At 39.9% G+C, this 23,090-nt stretch overlaps 1 protein-coding gene across 3 annotated transcripts in view; it reads left to right on the plus strand.

Moving 5' to 3' along the window:
- iars1 (isoleucyl-tRNA synthetase 1) overlaps positions 1-23,090 on the plus strand; it is a 189,664-nt gene that overhangs the window by 142,756 nt on the left and 23,818 nt on the right. For all 3 annotated transcript variants that reach the window (XM_078543384.1, XM_078543383.1, XM_078543385.1), the window contains exons 26-31: positions 4,044-4,218; positions 5,317-5,429; positions 10,589-10,684; positions 13,425-13,601; positions 14,428-14,548; positions 16,449-16,574. In XM_078543384.1, the coding sequence (XP_078399510.1) occupies positions 4,044-4,218; positions 5,317-5,429; positions 10,589-10,684; positions 13,425-13,601; positions 14,428-14,548; positions 16,449-16,574 (808 nt within the window). The remainder of the gene's footprint in view (positions 1-4,043; positions 4,219-5,316; positions 5,430-10,588; positions 10,685-13,424; positions 13,602-14,427; positions 14,549-16,448; positions 16,575-23,090) is intronic.

The raw sequence follows: 23,090 nt of genomic DNA on the forward strand, positions 1-23,090 counted from the left end.
TAAATTGGTCCCTGGGATGACGGAGTTTTCCTGTGATGAGAGGCTGAATAAATTGGGCCTATATTCTCTGGAATAAGAAGAATGAGAGGTGATCTCAATTAAACACACAAGAATCTAAAGGGGCTTGATCAAGTACATGCTGAGAGATTGTTTCCGCTGGTCAGCAAATCTATACCGTGGGGACACAGTCTCTGGATAAGGGGCTGATCATTTAGGACTGACATTTCTTCACTCAGATGGTTATGAATTTTTGGAATTCCCTACTTCAGAAGGGTGTGGCTGCTCCATTGTTGAATGCATTTAAGGCTGGGACTGACAGATTTTTGGTCTCTCAGGGAACCAAGGGTATAGGGTGGAGTTGAAGCCCAAGATCATATTGCATGGCAGAGCAGGCTCAACAGAGTATTTCATGTGCTCTTGTGCAGGACCAAAATGTGCTGTGCATGTTCAGAACAGTGGCATCACTAATGACACTAGTATTTTTCTTCAATTAAAAAAATACAACTGGTTGAATTTGACCACCATACAATTTGCTTAAACTATATCTGGACAAAGCAAAATATTGGAGATACTGGAAATTAAAATACACTGTAACCTCTCCAGTCCGAAATGCTTGGGACGAAGACATTTCTGGATTTTGGAATTTTCTATATTATAGAATAATGGCCTGAATCTTCGGCTTAGTGAGTTGGCTGTGCGCTCGCCAAATTGTCAAAGGCCTATTAAGGCCATTTAAATATCAATTAAACTAATAAACTGAGCTGCCCGTCCAACCTTAAGGCTGGCGGGCAGATGAAGAGCTCAGGCGGCTTTTGCATTTTTATGGAACCTCATCCACAGGCAGGATGAGGTTTCATGAAGGGTTTATAAATTAAATAAATTTTTTCATTAATATTCATTGACATGTCCCAGCTCATGTGACATTGTCACATGAGGGGACATGTCTTAAATTTTTTTTTCTCTTTATTAAAATTTTGGGAACTTAAACTAATCTCCCCAAGGCAGCTCCGTGCCTCACAGAGATTTTTGCGCTCTTTCATGCGCAGGCCCTGACGCAGGGAGCGTACAGCGCTTCTGGGCACACGTCACGCTGGGCGGGCCTCAATTGGCTCACCCATGTAAAATGGCAGCGCAGACCTGATCAGGGTGTAACATCGTGCGAGATGAATTTGGGCGAGTGTCCAGATGTTATCCCATGCTCGCACGATATTTCGATCGGTGGGCGCACGCAAAAGTTGGAAGCACGCCTGATGACAATTAAGAGGGTAATTAAGCCCATTAACGGTGCAATTGTCTGTCATTTAAGTAGCCCGTCATACTTTACGGTTAGCGAACTGGTGAATCGGCCAGGCGGCCTTTACAGTTTTCAACAGACCTCATCCAAGGGTGGGATGAGGTTTCCGTTATTAAATAAAATAAAAATAGAAATCTGTGGACACCATTTTTATAATCTCTATGTTCAGGTGCCCGATTGTGATGCTTGGACATTTGTTTTCTGATTTTAAAAAACATTATTTCCTGGGTTTCAGGTCTTTAGCTCCCTGAGGCAGTCTTCTGCCTTCAGGAAGCTTTCTGTTAGTGCTCACCCGCATCGACGTTATTGGCCCGCCCCGACCTGGCAGTGCTGAACTTTTCAGCGTGTACTTCATGCTGGCTGGCCGTTAATTGGCCAGCCAGCTTGAAATCGCGGTAGGGGGCCGATCGTGCTCGGCAGTCCATTTCCCGACCGCTCCCGGGCCCTCCGATCGCGCCCATCCACTGAGCTGAAAATTCAGGCCCACGAGTGTGAACCAGATATAAATGTGTGTCTGAAACATAAAACAGTGGGAGAATATTATCAAACACAAAAATTGTTTTATTTATCAAAATACGGTAAAAAGAAACCAAACTATGCTCTGGGTCTGCTCAAAAGCACTGCTGCAAACTTATTGTGAGCAGAAAATGGCGGATGATGAGGGAACGTGGTGACTGTAGTATGGAAAAATGTAGCATGGGGTCTCAATGTAACACAGGACCCAAAATTAGCAACAGGCCCAGCCAGAGAAAGTAGTGTAATTATTATTTACTAAACATTCAATCTCAAAAAATAGAGAGCCATTTCCTTTCCCAGAAAGGTTGACAATGTACCACGTGAAAGGCTTTGATTTTTAACATTAATTCCTACCTAATTAGCCAGATTTCCTTCCTCCATCATGCACCTTGTCTCTCACTGAAACAGCCAAAGGCTGTTACCCTTATCTTCAATAGAAGCGGGACCATTAGTACAACTATAAAGACCATCACATTCTGTATTTCGCAAATTGTGGCAGGACCGTGAGTGGCGAGTCTGTGAATTGTATGGGCCTGCTACAGAAAATTCCGGACAACTGGTGTTTCTGTATTTCGGATTTCCAGGCTGGAGAAGTTACAATGTATAAACAAAAATTGCTGGAACATTTCGACGGTCAGGCAGCCTCTCTGGGAGAGGAAGGTGGGCTAACATTTCAGAACAATGACCTTTCTTTAGTATTGGGAGATTCTCCCAGGAAGAAAAATCAGTTATCAACGATCCAGTTTTCAAGGGAAACTGGAACTGGTCCAGTTGAGCTACTTAATCCCAGTTGACCAGTTGAGCTGCTCTCAGGTGTAAACCATGCCTGTGCCTGTCTCTGGTTTCCCTCTATTTCTTGTTTCTATATCTGGTAAGCGTGCTTTATTTAAATATGCCTCCTCCCCTTTGCACTCTGGTCAATTTTGTCTCTGCAAAGAGTTGCAGACTATTTAAAAGTAACATTAATTTGAAAAGATTTTTGAGTATTATGCTCTAAGTATCTTTCTTTGGGTTTGAGGTGCATATGGGGATGGATTTCCAATGTTGTCATTAACATTTGACATCAGAAAATGTGTAACAAAAATAGTATACATATTTCTCAGTAATGGATATATTTACAGGAACAAATTTTAATTGGATCCAAGTGCAGAGTGTAAATTGATAAACAAGTAATATTGCCTACCAACGCACTTGTAAATATATCCCGACTGACTGTGTATATGAATTTTCTGATCAGGAATAATTGTCTTAAGTAACAGTGAAATTAAATAGTTGCTTCAAAGATTAGTAATTAGTTAATGCAAAGTGCCTAATACCTGAGCTAAATGAACTGCAAATTTGTCTCACTTTTCTACAGTTAGGAAAGGACTATTGGATTACCATGATCTAAGCAAACTCTTCTGTGATGGAAATGCCGCTTCACTTATGCCAGGCTATATAAAAATTTGCATGAGTTTCAAAAATTAAATGCACATTTCTTGTGTGTAATTGTTTGTGTCTTCAAGCTACAGTTTAATGAATTCCTGCAGGTTTCACTTCAGGAGTTAATTCAATTGTATCTAAAATGCCTTATTGGACTGTTGTGTAGAATAAGCACTTCAATATTACTCATGCCTTTTGAATGCTTTGATTTTATGGTTGCACAGATTTATTTTCTCCCTTTGGCACTGCTGTCTCTTGGTTGAAGGAGGGAAGGGGGAGGGAAACAAGAAAAATATACTTGTCTCTTTGAATCAGAAAATAGCAACGGTAATCATTCTCCCTGACAGTGTGCTCACTGATATCCTCATTGTGTCATCTGTTTGTGACTTTATGGTTATACATTGAACTGTAGTGAAAACAATATATATATGTTATATATTTATAAAATAATGAATTGATGGCTAGGTGACGAATTACAGACTCATTGGGATCCTAACTTGATTTTGATTTCCGACATCAGTAAGTGGCCATGTAATGTACTAATCCAGAATGCAAAAAGCACATATAGGATGCTTCACAGGTGTGGGAACAGTTGGCAACGAACAGGCTGATATCGAACATGCTCAGTCATAATGGATACTGATTTGTATGTATAAATTTATAGGAAATTGTAAATGTGATAGAGAATGCAAATTGGAATATCATTTTCTAAAAGAATCTATAGTTAAAAATGTCTCTGCTCTGATGTTCTTAACTGAAATGTCTTTAATTACGCACTAAGTTTTATTTGTTTTTCTACATTTCCCAATAGGAACTAAATGTTCGTCAGCTGACATTATCCACAGACAAAGGCAAGTATGGCATTCTGCTAAGGGCAGAACCAGATCACATGGTGCTAGGAAAACGCCTGAAGGGAGCATTCAAATCTGTTGCAACTGCTATCAAGGGGCTCCAGAATATGCAGTTGGAGGAGTTCCAAAAGACAGGTGCGTATTAGGAAACTACTTCCTATTTGCAGTGGAAGGAGCAGTAATTTCTTGTTCAAAATATTGACAGCATGATTGGACTTATCTTTTAGGCGCAAGGTTAAATGCTATCTCTGTGTCAAACTGTAACCAGGTAATTAGATATGAAGTACAAGTAAACCCTAGCATCTCGGAGCAATAGTACGTTACAACATTGTTTCCAGACTCCGTCCCTTAATCTTTTCAATACAATCATCAACAAAAGGCCCATCTGTTTCCTATAATATCTGGTCATAATAAACATCTTTATAATTGCTCACAACTGCAATTATTCTTTAACTGGCAGTATAGCACCTTTTGCTTCACTTGATCTGAGGAATATGATTTGAAATGTAAGAGTTTAACCTAACTTTTTTTTCAATTTAGCAAAGATTTGAATCAACTGGAGGGCAAGTTGCAATATGTGTATTTTTGTAAATAAATAAATAACTTGCATTAATATAGCACCTCCGCAGCCTCAGAGCATCTAAAAGTGTTTTAGAGCCAAAGGGATACTTTTGAACTGTTGTAGTGTAGAGAGAAAAAAAATTCTTGAAAGTTCTCATGCCAGCATTGAAAAAGAAATGTTTTAGACCTCCACTTATTAAGTTTGGGAAATGCTGCACATTGGAAGACATGAGGATTTGATCCAAGTAGAATTAGGCTATTTTTAGCCTCAGCTGCAATTGGGAAAATTTGCATTGCCTCCATCATTTAGTTTAAAAATCTTTAAAAAAATCCAAAAATCTGCACTGAAGATAATCAATGTTATTGTTAATTTACATTATGTAAGCAAACTTATTGAAATGGATTTTGATTAGATATTGCAAATGTCTCTATTTGTTCCATTTCATTTGACATTTGACCTCTGTTTAGTTGGGTTTTAGTCACATATTCTCAAAAGCGTCACTTTCTGGTGCAGGGGAAAGGAGGTTAATAATGCTAATTGTTTCCTTGTGGAAATCAGTACATGGAGAAAATAATCAAGACTTGAAATATTTGTTTGAAATAAGTTTAATTCCTGTCACGAATCAGTTGAGATATTGGTGAGACCTTGCATATTCAATATTCTATCAACAGGCACCATAATTGTCGAAGGACATGAGCTCCATGAGGAAGATTTGCGTCTTCTGTATACATTTGATCCAAGTACAGGAATAAGTGCTCAATATGAAGCCCATTCTGATGCTCAAGTAAGTGTTTTTTAATTAAATGCACAGGGGAATAACATACAGTTGCAGAAGGAAAATATTTGCAGTTTTTAATTAGTTGTAAAGTAAAACTACAGGTACTAGCAACATTGTATTAACGTAGAAGTGTTAAAAAGCAACATAGGGCAGAATTTCGCCCTTGGCAGGCAGGCTCGGCAGGGCAGGTGGGGGCAGTCAGGAAACCACCCGCGATCGGGAACGGACCGCAATTTCACGCTGGTGGACCAATTAAGGTCCACCCAGCATGAAACGCGAGCGGCAGAGCTGAGCGTTGCCTGTATGGGCAGGAGGAGGAGGGGAGCAGGCCGAGCGTGAACCTCGCACGAGTGAGTGCTTCATAATCTTCCTGAGGCACAGCGCTGCCTCGGGGAGATGAAGCATTGTTTAAAAAAAAAGAAAGTGAAGAAAATAAAAATGTAATAAAACATGTCCCCTCGTGTGATTCTGTCACATGAGCAGGGACATGTTATTAATTCAATTTTAAAACTTATGTGCTTTTGGAAACCTCATCCCACCCGTGGATGAGGCTTCCAAAAGAATGCAAAGTCTGCTTGGCCTTTTTGTCTGCCCGCCAACCGTTAGGTTGGACAAGCAGCAAAAAATTTAACTTAATTGATTATTTAATGGCCTTAACAGGCCTTTTAATTGTTGGCAGGTGCGCTAGCAGCTCCGGCACGCACCTGCCGACCAAACTATTGCGCGACTGTACGTTGACGTCGACACACTCGGCCAACGTCAGTGCGCATCATTTCATGCTCGAGTGGGCCGGGCGTGCACCCGCCTGCCAAGCGAAAATTTCTGCCCATAGAAAACTGTTTTGCTTGGCTAAGATTTCCACTTGTTTTTGGAATGAATGCTCATGTACAATAAAATAGAGGATCCCAAACCCCTTTGCCCATCCTAATTGTCCTGGAGACAACTTGCTGGGCCATTTCAGAGTCATTTTCACTACTGCGGCTCTGGAGTTGCATATATGCCACACCGGGTAAGGTTGGCAGATTTCCTTCCCCAAAGGACATTTTTAGCAATAATCTGATAGTTCCATGTTCACCATTCTAGCTCTTTATTCTAGATTTATTTAATTATCAGTACCAACCCTACTTTTTAAGAAATTGTACTTTTGCACAAATAATGATTGTAAATATAGCTGGTTATCCAGAATTTTGAGCAGTTTTGTCATTTTAGTTGTTTTAATTCTGCTCCGTTATCTTTTTTAGGTTTTATTGCGAAATCCAATGATATGATTAATTAATTTAATTTAATTTAAATTCCTCAGCTGCTATAGTGGAATTTGAACTGAGATCTCCAGACCGCTCAATTATTAGTCCAGTAACATAACCACTATTTTAACATGCCTGATCATGTTCATACATACCCCACTTTTTAATAAGTTGTATTTTTGTGTAAATAATTAATAAGCGTAAATATAGCTGGTAATCCAGAATACTGCAACAATTTTTGTCACTACAGCTGTTTTAATTTGGCTCCCTTACACTTTTAGATTTGAATATCATATGGTTAAACTCACCAGCTGGGAAATGTCTTGAACCTGTTCCCGCTGCACTTCTGATGAAAGGTCATCGACCTGAAACATTAACTGTTTCTCTCTGCACGGATGCTGTCTGACCTGCTAAGTGCTCCAGCATTCCCTGTTTTTAATATAATAGGTTCTGATGTATTTTGCTTCTTACCATTGCAGCTGGAAATTTAGTTTTCTACAGTTAGTTTGTAGAGGTATACGTGAAGTATGACTTGTTGCTTGTTTTTTTTTTTGTTCATTTTCTCACCATCACTTCCTCTCCTTATCCCTCCCTCCCTTTGCCTACCATTGGCAATTGTGCCATCAGTCATCTAGGCCCCACAGTCTAATGTTCCTTCCTTTTAGGACCCACTATCTGCCCACCTCTCGCATGTCTTTTAAGAGGAGAGGACCGTCATTAAAACCAACTACTTTGACCAAGCTTTAGGCCTTCTACTGTCAAATACCTATCTCTCAACCAACATAACGCAAAATGAAGTGAGCCTGATTCTGTGAAACCTTATGTGCAAATTGGCTGCTGCATTTACTACATTACAACAGTGATTACAACTCAAAAGTACTTAATTGACATCCTGAGGTCATGAAACATGTTTATAAACTGCAATTTATTTCTTTCTTTCAAACTGCGATTTCTTTCTTTCTTCCAAACATCTTCCCTTTTTCTTGATTATGCCTTGTGAAGTGCCTTCAGACTTTTTGTTTTATAGTGAAGGTACTATGTAAATACAAGTTATTGTTGCTGAAGATGCTGGATGTTGTTGGGACATGGTTCATAGGATATGAACATACAAATTAGGAGCAGGAGTAGGCCACTCGGCCCCTCGAGCTTGCTCTGCCATTCAATAATATCATGGCTGATCTGACTTTAACCTTAACTCCGCATCCCTGCCAACTCCTATAACCTTTCATCCCCTTCCTTATCAAGAATCCATCTACTTCTGCCTTAAAGATATTCAAGGACTCTGCCTCAGCTACCTTTTTAAGGAAAAGAATTCCAAGTCTCACAACCCTCTGAGAGAGAAACTTTTTCCTCATTTCTGTCTTAAATGGACAACCCCTTAATTTTAAATAGTGGTCCCTGGTTCTAAATGCTCTCACAAGAGGAAACGCCCTTTCCACATCCACCCTGTTAAGTCCCCTCAGCATCGTGCATGTTTCAATCAAGTCACCTCTTACTCTTCCAAACTCTAGTGTATACAAGCTTAGCCTGTCCAGCCTTTCCTCATAAAACAACCCCTCCCATTCCTGGTATTAATCTAGCAATCAGAGATTAATACAGAAGGTGTCCATTCAGCTCAGTGCATCTGCATCTGCTCTTTTGAGCAATGCAGTTAGTCCCTCTGCCCTGCTTTTCCCTCATATCTTGCGGCTTTTACTTCAAGTATTTATCAAATTGCCTTTTGAAGACTATTATTGAATCTGTATCCACCATCCATCAGGCAGTACATTCCAAATACTAACCACTTGTTGTATAAAAATATTTTCCCTCATGTCACCTCTGGTACTTTTGCCAGTCATTTTATATCTGTGCCCTCAGGCTATTGTCCCTTCAGCTGTTGGAAATAGTTACTCTTTATTTACTCCATGTGAACCCTTCATGCTAAACACCTCAATCAAATATGACCTTAGCCATAAGATAAAAGCAAAAAACTGATAATGCTGGAAATCCAAAACAAAAACAAAAATACCTGGGAAAACTCAGCAGGCCTGGCAGCATCTGCGGAGAGGAGCACAGTTAACGTTTCAAGTCCAAATGACCCTTCAACAGAACTAAGTAAAAATAGAAGAGAGGTGAAATATAAGCTGGTTTAAGGGTGGGGGGGGGGTGGGACAATAAGAGCTGGATAGAGGGCCTGTGATAGGTGGAGATAACCAAAAGATGTCACAGACAAAAGGACAAAGAGGTGTTGAAGGTGGTGATATTATCTAAGGAATGTGCTAATTAAGGGTAGAAAGCAGGACAAGCAAGGTACAAATCTGTACCTTGCTTGTCCTGCTTTCTACCCTTAATTAGCACATTCCTTAGATAATATCACCACCTTCAACACCTCTTTGTCCTTTTGTCTGTGACATCTTTTGGTTATCTCCACTAGCCCTCTATCCAGCTCTACTTGTCCCACCCCCCCTTAAACCAGCTTATATTTCACCTATCTTCTATTTTTTACTTAGTTCTGTTGAAGGGTCATTCGGACTTGAAACGTTAACTGTGCTGCTCTCCGCAGATGCTGCCAGGCATGTTGAGTTTTCCCAGGTATTTATGATCTTAGCCATCGCTTCTTTAGGAAGAATCCCAGCTTCTCCAGTCTATGGCATTATTCAAAGGAAACTCTCAGGCTGTCCTGGCTAACATTCATCCCTTAACCAATTGATATTTTGCGGGACTATGCTGACTCTGATGCTTGGACCAGCATCTTCCGGCCGGCGAGCGGGGGCAGGGCCCACTAGCTGATGCGTAAAATGACATACGGTGATGTCGGGCGGGCGTCATTTAGGTTGTCAGTTGGGCGCGCATCCGAATCGGATGTGCACCCGCCGACCTGTCAACGGCCTGTTAAGGCCATTAAAAAACCAATTGACCTCATTTAATGGACCTGCCCGTCCAACCTCAAGGTTGGCAGGCAGGCCGGGAACCCTGGCGGCCTTGTGAGAAAACATGAAACCTCATCCACGGGCACGATGAGGCTTCATGAGTGATTTAAAAAATGCAGAATATTTTACAATAAAAGTTATGGACATGAGGGGACATGGCAGCTACATTTTTTTCTAATCTTTATTGAAAGTTTTAAATCGGCAGCACTTTGCCTCAGAGAGATCTGTGCGCTCTTTCGCGCGCGTGTGCGAAAGAGTGCACTCCCGGCTGAGGGAGTCCCCCCCCCCCCCACCATCTGCGTGGGAGCGCACGTCACGCTGGGCGGGCCTTAATTGGCCCGCCCACGTAAATTGGTGGCATGCCGCCAATCGGAAACACGCCCACTCATGCTTGCTCTCGCACTCTCTCCTCTCCCCCCCCCACCCCAAGGGAGAAAATGTTGCCCTTGATGTTATGCGAATATTGTTCCTTACATGATAAAAAACAGGAAATGCTGGAAACACTCAGCAGGTCTGGCAACATCTGTGGAGAAACAGTGTTAATGTTTCAGTTGATGACTTTTCTGCTTTGCGTACACCTCTAGACCTATTTTTTTTGTTGTTACTTGCACCATTATCACTCCATTCTGTTTTCCACCTGCGCCCTTCTGTCATTTAATTTCTCCTGCTTTTTACCATATCATGGACCTTCCTTTTGCCCTCCTCCCCCCACCGCCCCTGCTTGCCTACCTCTGTATTTACTTAAACCCGTTTATATCTCTAACTTTTTCCAGCTCTGATGAAAGGTCATTGATCTGAAATGTTAACTCTTTCTGCCCCCACAGTTACTGCCAGATCTGCTGAGTATTTCCAGCATTTTCTGTTTTTATTTCATATTTTTAACATCTCTCTGGTTTTTTTCTTTTGTTCTTTACATATATTGATAGTTGTAGAGCCCCTATTTATTGAATAATTGTCCCTGTAATTGTATGAAGGCTTTGTTCTCTTACTAAAAGGCCATGTTTTCTTTTAGGCTTTGGTTCTTTTAGATGTTACACCTAACCAGTCAATGGTGGATGAAGGAGTTGCACGAGAGGTTATAAATCGTATCCAAAAACTTCGAAAGAAGGTAAGCTCTTTCCTGTCTCCTCCTTTCTTTTTCTTTCCTGTTGTTTTTCAGAAGGCGTAGATTCCTTGCTGGAATGCAAAGCCACTAACACATGGTATCCACCAGAATCTCACCCAACTGACTATTCTTCCCACTTGAACCAAGACAGTTAATGTTGGGAGACTATCAGATTGTGGCAGCACCGCGACATAATAGAGCCCAACCCTGCACCTGCAAACTCGAGGAGGGAATGATGGATAATGAACCCATGCTGATATTTTTCCCCCATTCACAAACTCAGCTTAACCTAGAGCTGCTGAAACCAGCTCTAATCTTCAGATACCGTCTATCAAGCTCAGCATTGAATTTTGAACTGGGAATTTGTTGGATTGGCTTAGGTAATTGCCAACTTAATTAGATGATTCATGGGGAGGATGTCAAAGATGAATTCTTAAACCATATCGCTATTAAACAATTTTCTGTTATTGAGACAATTGCAGATACATCGTGGTACTGATTTCAACAGAAGAGTGCATCATATCCACAAACTATGATGTTCACGTGTACCATTCTGTTGAATAAGTACCAGCATCACTGCTTGTCATACCAAACAGATTGTGTAACCCCCACCCCCCAACACCACCCCTCACAACCAACAGTTGGAATTCTTCACCCCAGAGGACTGTGTTGCTTAGTTGTTCAGAATATTCAAGACCGAGCTTGATAGATTCTTGGGGACTAAGCAAATCAGGGATATAGGGATAGGATGGGAGAATGGAGTTGATGTAGGAGTTCAACCATGATCTTATCGAATGGCAGAACAGACTCCAGGGCCCCTGCTCATACTTCTTAGGTTTTTATCAATGAAATACAGAAAATGATTGTTAAACTCTTGACAGCCAGCTGGTGAAGGAGGAGGCCAGAAGTCAATCTTCATGCAGTTTTAGATTTATTTACAAAGTGAAACACTGTGTACAGCTCCTAACTCTACAACCCAACACCAGCGTCAATAAGCATCTCTTCGTGTGTGCTCAAGTAATCATCTAATAAATGCCCTCCACCTTTATATTCTCAACTTGAATTTATACAATTAACAAAGGTAAGTAATTCCAAAGTTCATAAATGCTAAAGAGTACCACAATCTGCAGTATGAGATTGAGATACACAATTTAAAATTTATCACACTTCAAAATGCCTTACTCTTTCATAACCCACTCCAGACTGTTAACTGGTATATAATTGTTTTTTATATTTTCAGTATTTTAGTTATTTTTTCCCCAAAGTAATTATATTTAATTGGTGCATGCTGACTTTTGCTTCTTAATAGTTCATAGAACTAGATTAACAAAGTGAGCAGATTTGCATTCTTGATGTGTAGCTTAAAAGAAATAGTCTTGAGTGTTGGGGGAATTTTCTAGCTTTATTTAAATAGGTTTTAGTTTTTTTTACGGCTTTTTGTTATGAGTGAAAACTAGAGGAGTTATTAGTCTGCCTGAATCAACTTGTATTCGGTGGATGCTTTCTGTCAGCTCATTTTTATCTTTTCCTGCAGGGCAGAAAATGATTGGTGTCTAAGCTGATTAAAGTAACTTCCATTTGCTCACATTTGTCAAAACTTGGACAAGGTAGCACATTCTGTGAAAACCACAGGTGGCCCTATCATCGTGAAGGCAGTTTTTTAAAAAAGTGGATTACGCAATCATACATATTGCTGCATATTGAATGCAATAATTATATGGGTTTGATCCCTTAGATTCTATTTGCAAGCCTTTGGCAGCTCTACTTTTGAATCCACTCTATTAAATAGCTTATTTCTTTTCAAAGTCAATATGTTTACATTTCATATCATAGTAATGATTATTGACATTTGCTCGCTATTAATGGTTACATGCCACAGTGAAACTATTATGGTTTTTGTTGCAGTTGCATATTTTGTTAAATGATCTGTGCCTACTGGCTACTCAGAAGACAAAAAATAATGTTCTAACTAGGGGAAGATGGAGTTTCCAAGAAATACTAAATTTTGAGATTTTTTTCTCTTTATTTTATGTGAATATATTTGATTATTTTAATATTATTGTTTACGAAGTACCCAGTCGCTGCATTCAAATAATGTGACAAGTGCAATGCTCCCTGAAGTTTTGCTCAGTGTCTTAATGATTTGGAATGATTTTATTGTTGATAATGTATCATATAATAGCTTTATTGATCAGAAGTGATCAATTTTCATCCAAAGTGAGAACAAATAAAGTCTTACCACAATACAATTCTCATAATGCCCTGATTTATTTTTTCACTAATTTTGAAAAAAAATTATGTTTTAACATCTCTTGTTGCTACTTGATATTTTGTTTATAAGAATGCAAGTCTAAATTAATTGTTCAATGTAAAATTCTGCCAGGTTGAATATTGATATTCGAAGGGTGTAAATTTCTATCTTTTTTTTAATGCACAAATATACTGTAACTTTTTAATATATTTTAGAATCCATATTTATTAAGTACCTTTTTGAAAAATAAAAAGGGGCAATTTCCCCATGAAGCACACCATTTGCTAATTTACAGAGCAAACAGTCGGTGTGCTTCATGTCTTCCAGCAATGTGAGATTGGGAACTTTTAGATGCTTAGCAATGTACCATCACTTCATGGTGCAGCACATTGATAATCAATCTGTACATTTTGTCAGTGCTCTCAATAACAAACTTGATCCAGGAACGATGACAAGAAATGACATGGGATTTCATAAAATTTACACTTACAGGCCCATCTGGTTCCCTCAGATGAGATCACTGTTTATTACAGCTGCCAGCCAACAGGAGAGTATTTGGACAATGTAATTCGGAATCACATTGACTTTATCTTGGGAACGATAAAAACCTCTTTGAAGCCCTACCCAGTACCAGTTTCTGCTGGAGTGATTATACAGGAAAAAACACAGGTAAAGCCTCCAATCTTTATTCTTGTCTTGCACAAGTTTCAAATGTATATGGTTATATTTGATATAAAGAGGAGATGTATGCTTGATACAGTATAGCATACCCGTCTTGGCTTTTACCTCAGTGAGGTTAGGCTAACCAGTTTTTTCACTGAAAACCAATTATGCACATCCCATTATGCATATCCTATGTACACAATGAAGCCTTTGTTCTGTTAATAGATTTCTTTGTAATTGTTAAATATAGGATTTTTATAATTTTTTGTAAGGTGCGTTACAATTTATTTTAAGAATCTATAGAAGATGAGAAGAGACTCTTCCTGCAATTGAGCCTCATTGCATGATTGACCAAGGAGCAGGAATCTATTTTATCCAGCCATAGATAATTATATTATGCAGGATATTAACTGTTGATGATAGGATGGAAAAAGTAAAGCATTTTTAATATTGCATGATGTGAATTTAACTTGTTAGAAAACAGGAAGAAAGAAAATTAGAAATTTGTCAGGTCTCCTTCCCCCAGGTCATTCTCGTGAAGTGACTGAAAGGGAATAGTCTAATGCATCTTGGAACAGCTCATTTGCTTTAACCAGGACTGAAACTTTGAATCAGCCTGGGTGCCTATATGGAGCTGCCAGCTATCCACAAACAGTTCTGAAAGAAGGATTAAAATCCTTTTCATTTTGTGTTTCTAATAAACATTTTTCATAACAGAAATTTGGCTTGTAACAATCTGCCCTTTTTAAAAGTAACTGCTAATGATTGTTGGGGAAAATTGTGCTGGAAGTCTAATCAAGAGATATAACCTTTATTCTTCTCTTGTTGGCAGCTGAAGGGTTCAAATCTGGATTTGACTCTTGTGAAAGGAAATTCAACTGTTAGTTCTCCAGTTTTGGACCTTGCCTGTGCATATATCAATCTCAAGGTTTCTGTAGATGGAAAAGAGCAAGGTAAGAACTAGCAATGTTATATTTTTGTAAACAACATGCTATGTATTTATATAAAAATACCCTACACTTTGCATCGTTGTTTAGACATGGTTGTAAGATTCAAATCATTCTTCTTCATGGCTTGGAAATCTTAAGCAAGCAATAGGAGGGTTGTGTAAGCAAGATTAAGCATCAAGCTGTAAAGTGGTTTTGTGACAAAAAGGAGAACGGTTGTAGGAGAAGGTGGGCTTCAACATCAAATTAATTATTTCTGATCAGCCTAGAATGAGTGTCAGTAATGTGGCAGGCCTTTTGTCAATCCTTACATGAGGATCTGCTTTAAGTAATTGGTAATGAGTAAACCTCGTGTGTGACATTGATTTTGGACATATCATGCCAGCTGAGAAGTTGTAAGGTGTCTTACATCGGTCCGACAACTACACTGAGAGTAGATGTTCACTAAATAGCTGATGACAAAATTTTGAAGGTAGGGATTACTACTGCTAGAAGATATTACAAGGATGCCAAGTTTCCAATGGGCACTGCATATGTCAATGCTATGATCAGGAGGTTGGTGACAAGCTACCCGCATATTTTCTGACGAGTTGTGTTCAACGTGCTGCTGAGTTGCTTGTAATTCCTATATGCCTAAGCAAGGTTGAAGGTCATGTTTGTCAGCAACTATCCTGAGGCAGGCTAAGAAAAGCATCCCATCTACCATCTTCAGCATCCACTCCATCCACCGCTAACACACAGTGGTAGCAGTATGTACTATCTACAAGATGCACTGCAGCAACTCACAAAGGCTCCATTGACAGCACCTTCCAAACCCATGACCCCCACCACCTAGAAGGGCAAGGGCAGCAGATGCATGGGGAACACCACAACCTGCAAGTTCCCTTCGAAGCCACGCACCATCCTGACTTGAAACTATCACTGTTCCTTCACTGTCGCTGGGTCAAAATCCTGGAACTCCCTCCCTGGCAGTACCTAAAGCACATGGACTGCAGCAGTTCAAGAAGGCAATTCACCACCGCCTTCTCAAGGGCAATTAGGGATGGGCAATCCAGCGACACCCACATCCTACGAAAGAATGGAAAAAAGCTCTCTTTTGATTTGAGTTGACTTCAAAGATTGGAACAAAGTTGATTCTGTATAGCAAACTCAATAATCTGATACCTGAGCCAGGCAGGACACAGTATTTCAATGCAAGGTTGATTTTGATCAGGCAGCCTGATTTAATTAACTACACTTGGAGGAGTAGACCTGACAATGGATGCTGGGATTCTTCCAGCTGCACTTGGGGTAATTCTGCAAGTCAATGCTGTAATGGATAGACACACAAGCTCATCAGTCCATAGATTTGGTCATTTAATCTCCATGAATACCCATGAGTGCATTTAAATCCCTAAAACTTTGACCCTTGGCAGACTGCAACTAAATTGTGTCAGCTTAAATAAATGGGATAGGTCCACTTGGGGCTTGTATGTGGACCCCACATCAAGTAAATAGAGTATCAGCTTTACAAATTTTATTTCCTCTGTGGATTTCTCAAAAGTTGGATTTGTAGACACATAATGATGAGTTAATGCAACTGTCAGAAACAGTGCTGACCATGAAAAGAGTTGAGTCAATAAGACAACCTATTTTAAAGAGGAAGGACTATTTTAATTGGATTATTGTATCTGCATGTGTTTCGATATAGCTTGAATAACCACCCAGAAAATGTTTGCTAATTTGGATCAATAGCCCTGGTAACAATTCCAACCCTGACTCTTAATACACACTTAGACCCAATACGAAATATGCCATATGCAAACATTATAATAGCCTTTGTTCTGAGGTGGGGTTATATAATCAAAACTGTGAGATACCATTGGAGTTCTCATTCTTGAAATAAAAATCTTGATCTACATTTCAGATGGTGTGATACTACTGGAAAATCCAAAGGGAGATAATGTTCTGGACTTCGTCAAGCTGAAAAATGTGATCTTCAAAATATTTAAGCTGCAGACAACAAAGATGGCTATCTATCATGATAATCATGGTAAGTATGCACTTAGTTTTGGAAATTGTGTACTGTGTGATTCCCCACTAGTTCCTTTAAAGGTTTTGACCCATGTTTTGCTGGAAAAGTGTATCTTCACAATGCACAGTGTTATTTATGCATAGATCCAACCAACAAGTTCATGGGCTGAATCTTCTGGTCGGCAAGTGGGGGTGGGCCCCACATGCCGACATGTAAAATTATGCACGATGACGTCAGGTGTGCGTCCCGACTTCATCGTGCGTTATCTCGATAATTCATTCGGTGTGCAGGCGCCAGATGCGGCTGCGTGCCCACCAAAATGTAAGCCCAGCCCGACCACCTTAGGAAAAATTCTCCCCCATATGAGGAAGTGATATGGGTTAAGTTATGAATGGCCATGACTTTCTGATTGATTTATGCCACCTAACATTTTGACTTGCATAATTGGCAGTTCATCTTCAACCTTCCTGTTATTTTAAGAACTTGTTGGATTTGCACATTAAATTCCACTTAAACTCTCAGCAAAAAGTTAGGACTGGTCCTAATCAGGCAAATATCCTTCTAACAATGTGATAATTGTTAATGCAATGCCAATCAACCTCTCAAGGTCAAAAAGCGTAACTGTTTAAGCTGTTGAGTCTCATTCCTGCATGTAGTCAATTCTTCTTAAACATTTAAAAAACTAGTTTTTTTTCCCTTTTCCTTTCTGCTCCTTTTTTCTCTCTCTCAATCAAATCTTTCTTTCCCTCTAATTTATTTCTCTTTCTGTACCTGGCATGACTTTAGTTCACCCACTCTAACTCATGTTCCTTCTCCATTGTTCCTCTGTTTCTTTCTCAATCCTTCAACCGCATTGAGTAAGGAAATAGATTATTGGTCCTGTTATTTTCTCAAATCTCGGATGTTCCGTTTCTTCTGTCACGATCAGCTTACACAGCAACTTGCAGCGCATAATATTTCAGAACTAAAGGATATAGGAAAAAGTCTAACTAACAGTGCACACCATTAGATGCCCTGCTCCAGTAAGATTTGGGCCACTACCTCTTTGTTTTTACTGTTGCTGTTAATGGTTTTATCAGAATTCATTGTGTTGCAAATTGCAGATACACCCAGCTGTCTGGTTTAAATGTCTGAGTTTCTAGAAAATATATCAGTAGTTTATTTGAATCGGTAAATTTAGAATAAAATTAAGATCATTACACTACACGCAAAGTAGCAAGCCAGTCACAATGTGCTTTGGTTATAGTGTGGGCATTCCAGAGTTTGGTGCCTAGGCAACTGAAGACATAGCAGACAATGTGCTGTCTGATTTGCTTGAGTTTTTTTTAGTTTAGTACAAAAGGTACATTTAATTTTTTTAAAGCTTGCTTTTTTTTTGTTTATTTGTTCGCCAGCATTATGTCATAGCTGTTCATATACACAAATGCAGTGTTATTGATTAATAGGCATTAGCAAAATTGGATCAACAAAAATGATTTTACATAGGAGAGCTGATACATGCGATGTGGATTTTATTGAAATTATAACTTGAACACCACCTTGTGCAGAATGGGGCAAATTTAAAGGTGTTACAACAATACAGGTTCTCCTGATTGAACTGAAGTTTAATCTACTTAACTGTCTTTTCATATTATTCAGTGTTTCTTGGGCACCTTGGCTGAGTTATCCTGTTCGATCACAAGGACCTTAGAAAGAAGCTGTATCGTAGGGTGCTATGTTAGTGATAAGGGAAAGGGTCTTCCATGTTGGAACTTGGGGAGTCGAAAGCATATAAGGTGTTTTGCAGGATGAAACAGTCGTGTGTGATTCCTTAACCTAAGTTTTATAATGTGAGAGATTGATTAAAAAAGGGAAGGAAATCTGCTTTGTAGATTTTCTGTCCATTCAGAGATCTGTATGGCCTTATTATCCGTGTGCCTGTGGAAATACACCCCACTTGGGATGAAAATTGGTAAGGTCAGTTGGAAAGGTGAATGTAAAGCAGAAAGTTTCAATTTGGGAACTGTTTGTTTTAAAAGTAAAACAAAATTGATTTGCTGTCTAATGGAATTATGTTGGAAATCTGGCATTATAGCTAAATGCCTAATATTTTCATAATGAACCCTGTCATAAAGTTTTAAATTTGTTAGCCTGCAAACCATTAATAAATTACATCATTCATAAAAGCATCTTGCTTTTCACAAGTGAATTGCTTAGCTGGTGAACAGAATTTTCTCAGCCAGTACTTTTGTTAGCTAATTGCTATCTGGACAGTGATTTGTGTCTTGATTTTCAAAAAGTCTTGTATTTATTGTTCAAAAGTATCACACATCAACTTACATTTTTCCTTTTAAATAGCAACAGAAATTAATTTTTAAAAATAGGTGGAAACTAATGCATCTCCCGACCCCCTGCTCCCCCACCAACCCCAGGAAGTTAATCCCACTGCCAATGGTATTCAACCAGCAATGAGTGGAGGACTTGCCCTCCGTGGAGACCGCCTAGCAAGCCTTGTTAGGTTTGCTAGCAGCCTTCCAGGGTTAGGCAAGGGGTCCGTTGTTCACCGGTGCTTAGTGGCCAATCCAGGGAACTGGCATCAGGATGGGGGGCCCTGAAGGAAGCCGCCCCTTTGCCTTGCTTCTGACCCCTAATCCTCCTCATTGGCAACCCTCTCCCTGCAACTCCACCCTGCCCACACACACCCCTTTCCAGGGATCCATCAGCGACCCCACGACCCCTGGTGAATAGCCCCTCTGTAGTGCCGACTGATGGCTTGCCAGTACTGGAGAGCGGCTAGCCTCTGATTGGCCAGCAGCTCTTTGGGGCAAGATTTCCATCCTACTGGAGGCTTGCTGGGAGAGCTGATGCTGCCTAGATTGGAAACAATCAGATTGACCTGATTGGAATGTAATAGCGTCGGGCCTCCGATAGAAAAGCGACGTGGGGGCTCTGACCAGTTCTCCAACCGTTGGCAGAGACCCCCGTCATCAATCAATATGATTTTCAGATTTTCTTTTGTTGACATCATTATAGAAACCTTTTTGAGTCCGGATATTCATGGTAGCATCAAGATTCATTTGACAGGATAAAAGAAATATTTGGGTCAAGGCAATCTAAGAAAATTGACACTCAATGTACTTAATTTCAAAATAAGAGCAACTTGCAGCAACACCAAAGCTTACACAATGTACCCAGTTAACTTGTTTCATAGACCTGCAAACTCACTTGTTTCCTATTGAGTATCCTCTGTATTGATGGGCAAAGTCAGTCTTTCCAATGGCACGAGGCCCCATTGAGATTAGGATTTTGCTCTCCAATGATTTGTAGATGTGAATCTATGTTTGAGTTGATCCTTTCTGTCACTGGCAGATTATTCACAATACATGATTGACTAACATAAGGCTGTGCCTTAACCAAGATGCGATGATTTCCTATCTGATGAATGTTTTAGGTTCACTGGGTAGTCAACATGTTTTGATTTTTATATTGTAATATTGCTTCCACAGTATGCAAAGGCTGCCGGTGCTTTGAAGTTTGCTGTGCTTACATTGAGAGCTGAATTTCAGAAATTCACCAGAACCACTGAAATTAAAGTCTCAATCTCTGTGTGTTTCTGACTGTGGATCAGCTTTAGTGTATATCCATTTTATTGCAATATCACTTTCAGAGAATATGCAAATAGCGTACCCTTGTCATCATGGAACCAGGATTTAAAGCAGTATGTGACCAGCAGGCTGTCGCTGTTAGTGTTGGCTGTCATGTGCGCTGAATCCCTAGAGTATAAATATATATAATATATATTCTGGTCTTCAAATAAATAGAACCTGCTTATACTTTACCAATCCTGTGTGTGTGATTGGTGAGTTTGTGTAAAGATGTTAGAAATGCAACACGTTTCACCAGAAGTAATTAGCAGCACCTTGTTTACAATATAGCATTGCCTCAGATTCCGAATTTCCTTCATTGTAGCAAAAGTATAAGAGTGGCATAAGACCCTGACCTATTATTTTTGGTCTCGGGTGCAGGTCTTAACCCAGAGTAAAGAATGACTGTAAATATTGCATTGTATGCATGAAAGAGTATGACCATGCACATTCATGGGAATGCCCATCACCTCTCAAGTTGTCTGCCAATTCACATACCATCCTGATTTGGGTATACACTGCTTTCCTTCTAAGTTAAAATTTGAATTCATGACCGACCGAGATTGTGAGAGTGCCATCACCATAACAATTGCAGCAATTCAAGATCCAAAAACCACCCGAGGATACCTGGAGTTTGGTAATAAAATGCATCCAATGGTTGACAATTTTAGTTCTGATGCTAGACTGAATATATAAAGTCCCCCAATAATATTTGAAATGTCAAAATTGAGGATCCCAACATTTGCTATGATCTGTCCTAGATATGAATGAAGAATAGTGTGCCTTGTGGCTAAATGAAGATGTTAAATTGTACCAATCTCAGCTTCTCGTACTGGAATTCTAAGTAGAAAGGAAAACATAAAAAAGGTCAAAATATAGGGGTAAAGATCCATTTGGCTAGCGTCATTTGAGGCAGCAGTACACAGACTTGCATTGATTCCCCGGGGACAGGCAGTGCTACAGGGATTAACCTGCACAACCCTCATGACGTTCTTCAATATCAATGAGGAACACTGTGCATTCAAAAAGTCAACTAGATCTCTTACTATTATGAATCACCTAGTTGTCATATTGGCTGTAATATTGATATCCTTTTTAGCAACAGTCAGCTATGAGATTTTTTTTATTATTCATGGGATATGGGCAACGCTGGCTAGGCCAACATTTATTGCCCATTCCTAATTGCCCTTGAGAAGGTGGTGGTGAGCTACCTTCTTCAACCGCTGCAGTCCATGTTATACGTACATACACAGGTATGTAACCTTTCATTGTTCAAAATAATTGGTGCGTACATAGCTTTTCTGTTTCAGAAAGAGGTGCTGGAATACTATTATTTACACTGCTGTGCACGGTTACAATTCCCATCAGTCACAGAAAACCATTTCCTGGTTGGAGTGCAATAATAGGAAAACCTTGCTATCTTGCCACAGTGGCAGATGCTAAGTGATTACTGCAGGGCAAATCTTGCAGAAAATGGGGATGTGGTCAACATTATATAATACCTATCTATAATTGAGGTATTTGAATCAGTTTTTCTGTTCTTGTTTGCACCTCTACTTGTTTTTACATTTTCTCTTGTCTTTTTCAGCCAGTCGCCTTTGTTACAAGGTGAGCGAAAAGAGATTGTAATGCACCCAAATGGTTGTGTTACTGTGCAGATCAGTACAACAGAACTTTGAATTTAGATAGAAAGATGAGAAGATTATTTATTTGACATACTGTATCATGCTTTCATTTGTTTGTTGTGGGTATTCTATTAAATAATGCCCTTAACAAGCTGACCTAAAGGTTTGCATCCATGTTTTAAGTTATCTACCGAACAATTAACTTGTTGATGATTTCATTGAAATGTTCTTATATGCTTATGTCCATTACTGCAGTTTAAATTTAAGCCTTTAATACAACTTGTCACAATGGGCTGCATCTTCCGGTCGGCGAGCAGGGGGCGGGGCCTGCTTGCCGACGCAGGGTGACGTCGGGCGTGCGTCCCGATGTCACCCCGCGTCATTTAGATTCGCCTGCGCGACCGTCGAACTGTCAGCGGCCACTTAAGGCCTTTGAAAAACTAATTAAGCCAATTAATGGACCTGCCTGTCCAACCTTAAGGTTGGCGGGCAGGCCAGGAGCCCAGGTGGGCTTCTGAAAAAACATGAAACTTCATCCACAGGTGGGATGAGGTTTCATGAGGGATTTAAAAATTTCAGAATATTTCTAAATAAAAGCTATGGACATGTCCCAACTCATGTCACATGAGGGGACATGCCAGTAAAATTTTTTCTTTTCTTTAAACTGCTTTTCACATTTGAGCCGATCTCCCTGAGGCAGCACTTTGCCTCAGGGAGACCTGTGTGCTCTTTCATTGCGCATGCTCAGGAATTCCCCCCCACCGCCCGTACAGGGAGCGCACAGCACTTCCGAGCGGACATCACGCTGGACAGGCCTTAATTGGCCCGCCCACGTAGTTGGGGGGGGGGGGGGGAATGTTGCCCTATGAAGAATTAATTAAAATACCAAACTTTTATAATCTTCTATTTTTGTACCTTCATGGTGACACTGAGGCTTCAATCTGTTGTAATTTCATTGCACAGCTAGTTAAGTTTCATGGATCTCTGTTGCATAGATTTCATTGTTTCATTATCGATAGCAGCCATCTTGGGGAAATTTAAAGCACCCCTTGACGATGAGTTTGGCACATTACCACCTTCCCACCTCTGCCCAAATAAAATCCGGGACCGGGGCGTTGACGGCCTTCCTGCCCGATGTTAATTGAAGTCATTAAGTGGGCAATTAATGAGAGAGAGAGAAAACATTGAATATTGAAGCCAATTAATTGTCCCACCTGTACAAGAGCAAAATACTGCAGCTGCTGGAAATCTGAAGTAAAACAAGAAATGCTGGCAGCATTCAGCAG

This window comes from Cetorhinus maximus, chromosome 6 (genome assembly GCF_964194155.1).
Source record: "Cetorhinus maximus chromosome 6, sCetMax3.hap1.1, whole genome shotgun sequence".
Classification (NCBI taxonomy): domain Eukaryota; kingdom Metazoa; phylum Chordata; class Chondrichthyes; order Lamniformes; family Cetorhinidae; genus Cetorhinus; species Cetorhinus maximus.